Source organism: Geospiza fortis, unplaced genomic scaffold, assembly GCF_000277835.1.
Source record: "Geospiza fortis unplaced genomic scaffold, GeoFor_1.0 scaffold290, whole genome shotgun sequence".
Taxonomy (NCBI): Eukaryota; Metazoa; Chordata; class Aves; order Passeriformes; family Thraupidae; genus Geospiza; species Geospiza fortis.
This window is the reverse complement of record NW_005054678.1, coordinates 29,258-33,631: the sequence shown is the minus strand read 5'-3', so window position 1 is coordinate 33,631 and position 4,374 is coordinate 29,258. Positions and strand designations below refer to the sequence as shown.

General features: G+C 57.3%; 1 protein-coding gene and 1 pseudogene across 1 annotated transcript; one reads left to right on the top strand and one right to left on the bottom strand.

The window, feature by feature from the left end:
* Positions 1–4,374, bottom strand: part of LOC102043268 — a 33,677-nt pseudogene that overhangs the window by 23,328 nt on the left and 5,975 nt on the right.
* LOC115949013 (gastrula zinc finger protein XlCGF49.1-like) lies at positions 1,408–2,792 on the top strand. Its single transcript, XM_031065098.1, has 2 exons — positions 1,408–1,508; positions 1,918–2,792. Exon 2 carries the CDS (start codon positions 1,945–1,947, stop codon positions 2,605–2,607), a length of 663 nt encoding a protein of 220 aa, XP_030920958.1. The 5' UTR covers positions 1,408–1,508; positions 1,918–1,944; the 3' UTR covers positions 2,608–2,792.

Here is a 4,374-nt window from a genome sequence, read left to right as displayed (position 1 = left end):
TGGTGGGCTCAGGCAGCGCCCGGCGCTGAGCCCCGGCTGCCCCACAGCCCCGGCCCGGCCCCGCAGCTCGGCACAGGCCCCCAGCCCGTGCTCCCGGTCCCGCACCTCTGCGCCCGGTGCTGCCGCTGCCCAGCTCAGAGAAACCCCCTGGAACCCTGACCTCCTTGTTTTCCTCTCCTGGAAACCGGGGATACAAAGGATCAACTAACAAATTTTGAGGCTAAGCCCTGCTGAAAAACATCCCAATCCTCAGTATTTTTCTCTTTCTCCTCTTTTCTTTTTCTTACCACAGAGATTCCTCCTGCTGCTTCTTGCCTTAACCATATTGCTGCACACTCCCCTTCACTGAGTCCCTTTGCAGCACACCAACACCATCCATCCCCTGTTGTCCAAATCCCTTCTCCTCTTATTGCCCCCCTGCATGTCCATGTCCTTAATTACCTCTGGGAGAATGTGCAAAATCAAGATTCTCCCCTTTTGTATAAAATACAATATTCACGGATCTGTTAAATCTTTGTTCTTCTTCACAAAGTTCAGGAATTTAGCAGGACCATGGCTGAGCAGCATTTCCTGTTGATTAATAACATTTTCTAAAACTGATGGTTTCTCCTGTCTCTTCCTTATCTACTTCAAAGGAGATTCACACCATCTGTTTGTAAAGACAATTTCATCTCATTCTTTTCAACACGATGGGAAAAGGGGGGAGCCGATCACCCAAACTGGCTGAGGCACCTTCAGCTGCACTCACTGCCCGCCACCCCTGACCGTGGAAGGAATTCCGGACAAGTCCCAAGGTGTGTGGAAAAATTGACATCACCAGAGGTTTCTGTCCAGAAAGCAGACAGAGGAGTCCTGTAAAAGTAATTTCATTCCTCAAAATAGGGGGCAGCCATGGGACATTTCTCACGGGGTTTCTCCAGTTGTTGAAGACAGAGTTTCCTTTTCATCCCAATTTTCCTGACCACATCTCCCTTTCCCTTCTTCTATCGCCTGAATTACTTGAGAGCTACAGATTTCCCAATCCACCTACTATATAGCCCCGCTTCATATGCTCCCTACTTTTGTATAGCAAATGATATTCGTGGCTCTGTGAAATCTTTGTTGTTTTGGGTTGGTCACGGAGGAGGAGGGGAGGGGGAGAGGAAAAGGAGGAGCAGGAAGAGGAGGAGAAGGAGAAGCACAAGTTTCCGTCCTGCTGGTGACTAAGGAGGGGGGGCTCACCCCAAATGTATCAGGGAGTCCTCCAGAAGAGAGATTCTTCTAAGGGAAGTGTTTGGAGTTTGCAGATTCCAGAATCAAGACCCAAATATCTTGGTGGTCCCTGAGAGGGTTTGGTTTTTTGTGGGGATATATGGATCTTGCAGGACCCCAAAGCTGATCCTCCTTTTGGGGATATTTAGGGGTCCTCTTGGCAATCACCAGGTACTGGTAGGGGGAGGACATTGGTCTTGGGGACCCCCCCGGAAGAGCAGCGGAGTGGAACCTCAAGACCCCTGGTGTGGGAAAAGGTGAGAGGGGTGATTCCAGACTTGGGTGAGACCCAGCAGCCTGAAGGGCAGAGGGAAGGGCCTGGGGTGTGGGGACCCCTGGGATCTGTGGAATGCTGGAGCAGAGAATCAGGGAGAAAGGACCTCTGGGACCCTCAAAATCCCCTGGGTCATCTGTAAGCAAGATCCCAGAGAGGGGGAGCTCCAGGAGCCTCGGGACTCCCATCAGCTCAAGGAAGAGAAACCACCAAACCGCAGATTGAAGAGACAAGAGGGGTAGATCTCCTGTGAGGGTCATTTTGGGAGCTATATCTTGATGCTTCACAGATTTTTTTGAACTCAAAATCCCTGGAGACTTCCAGCGATGGTCCTCTGCAGGAGGAACCCCCAGCCCAAGGCTCTCACCCCTTGTTTTTTCCCCCCAAATCAGGATTTGTCATTCCCAAGCTGTGGACAGATGGAGAAGGAAAAGCCCCAGAGATCCCCCACGAGGAGGGGCTGCAACCCCAGCCCAGGGAGCTGTGAGGAGAAAAGAGCCCCCCTGAGCCAGGAAGGCGGCCGGAGATGCAGCCAGAGCTCAGAGCTGGTGGAGAAGCCTCAGGCTGGAGAGAGGCCACACAAGTGCTTGGAATGTGGGAAGGGTTTCAGGTACAACTCCCATCTGAGGGAGCACCAGGTGATTCACACAGGGGAGAAGCCCTACAAGTGTGGGGAATGTGGGAAGGGCTTCAGCAAGGGCTGCAACCTCATCAGCCACAGCAAGATCCACACTGGGGAACGGCCCCACACCTGCCTGGAATGTGGGAAGAGCTTCGGGCGGAGCTCCAGCCTGAGGGAACACCAGATGCTGCACGCTGGGGAGAGGCCCTATGAGTGTCCCCAGTGTGGGAAGAGGTTTCTGAGGCCATCCCGTCTCCTCCTGCATCAGCGCATTCACAGAGAAGAGAGGCCCTTCCACTGCCCTGACTGTGGGAAGGGCTTCAAGCACAACTCCACCCTCCTGAACTGGCGCCTCCACACCAGGGAGAGGCCCTACGAGTGCCCCGAGTGCGGGAAGAGCTTCGTGCGCTGTTCCAGCTCCACCCCCCATGGAGAATCCACGTTGGATGATCCCCAGTGACCCCCGCTGGGAAGAGCCCTGGTGCTCTGTGGTCCTGATGATCCCCGTTGGGTGTGGGGAAGGTGTTGGAGAGATTTCTTTCCCTTCTCGTTCGCTGCTGTGAATTGCTTGGTAATAAATTCCCTCCCTGTGCCTACGCTGGGTCTGTTGTGCCCATGCTGGTGCTCAGGGTGGAATCTCTCCCATTCCTTCTCAGCTCCTGGGCCTTTCCTTGTATTTCCTCTCCCTGTGCAGCTGCAGAGGGCAGGGACGGAGCAGTTTTGGTGGCTCCCGGCATTCTGGCAGGGTTCCGAGGGGCTTGTGGGGCTCCCCCCGCTGGAGGAGGGTGTTCCCCCTTGGTGCAGCCCAGCCCTCAGGCAGCGCTCAGCCAAGCAGAGAAAGCCCTCAGCTGGAGCCTCATTTATGGGCACACCCGAGTCCCTGGACATCTCCATCCCCATTCTGGGGTGCATCCGAGTTCTTGGATATCTGGGACCCCATTTTTTGGGATGTATTGGGTTTGTATGGACTGGTTGTGGTAGTGGGGTGGGCTCTGAGAGAAGCTGCTGGAAGCGTCCTCAGTGTCCAGCAGAGCCAATCCCTGGTGGTTCTAAAGACGGAGGTGCTGGATGCAGAGATCCCCCCACAGCCCCTGGAGCAGCCCCCTGGCGCAGGAGGGTGCCTGAGAGGAGGCTGTGACCCCGCAGGAACCCCGTGGCCAGAGGGGCTCCCACTGGAGCTGCCTGTCCTGGCAGGACTGACCCTGTGGCACAGTGACCCCCGGGGCTGCAGCAGAGTGAGGGGGCTGCTGCCCATGGGATGGACTCATATCAGAGCTGGGCACTGATGGGGTTTGGGTTTCTCTGGGAGTTTTTGTGCCATTTGTCACCCGGAAAGATGCTGGGAGCAGCAGGGGGTGACAGCCACGGGTGACTGAGATGACAAAGGGCTGGCTGCTGGCTCTGGCACAGCCCTGAAAGGTTTGGGGGAGCGCAGGGGTGCAGGGCTAGGGCAGTCTGGGGTGTCGGGCGCTTCGCTCCTGGATTTTCCTGCCCGTGCCCGCAGCTCATGGGGCATAGAGAGGGGCCCGAGCGTGTCCCCTCATAACCTCCCTGGGAATCACCCCAGAGCCCTCAGCCCTCCTTGTGACCGTCCCCGCGGCCTCTTGTCCGTCCCAGTGGCTCCCGTGGCTCTCCCCGTCCATTCCCAGTCTCTCCCAGCGTCCCCCGCGTGTCCATCTCAGCCGTGCGTGGTGCTGCCGCCCCTCAGCCAATCAGAGTGCGGCTCTCTGATGACTCATCAGTTGCCAGGCAGATCCGCAGCCCCCAGTGCCCTGCTCTGGACTCGGCCTCCCAGCGCCGCGCGCGCCGTTCCCAGTTCCTCCCAGTGCTGCCCCAGGTCCTCCCAGTGTCCACAAACTCCCTCCCAGCCCTTTCATCTCATTCCCAGTACAATACCAGTCCATTCCCAGAACTTCTCATTTCACTCCGAGACCTTCACCCTCGCTCGCAGTGCTCCGCAGTTCTCGCAGTGCACTCCCAGGCCTTCTCAAGGCCACCCCGCCCCTCCCCGCTCTCTCCCAGTGCCCCCCAGCATGTCCATCTCACTGGTGCCCCCCTCGAGCTCCCAGCCCGGCCCCGGCCGCCTGCTCTGCTCCGTGATGGATTTCTACCCTGCCCACATCCAGCTGAGGTGGTTCCAGGGCCAACAGGAGCTCTTTGTGTTGGCCACCGACATGGTCCCCAATGGGGACTGGACCCACCAGCTCCTGGTGCTGCTGGAAACCAC

Excerpts from the sequence above, each read along its gene's own strand:
- LOC115949013 (XM_031065098.1), top strand. The coding sequence starts at position 1,945 with ATGGAGAAGGAAAAGCCCCAGAGATCCCCCACGAGGAGGGGCTGCAAC.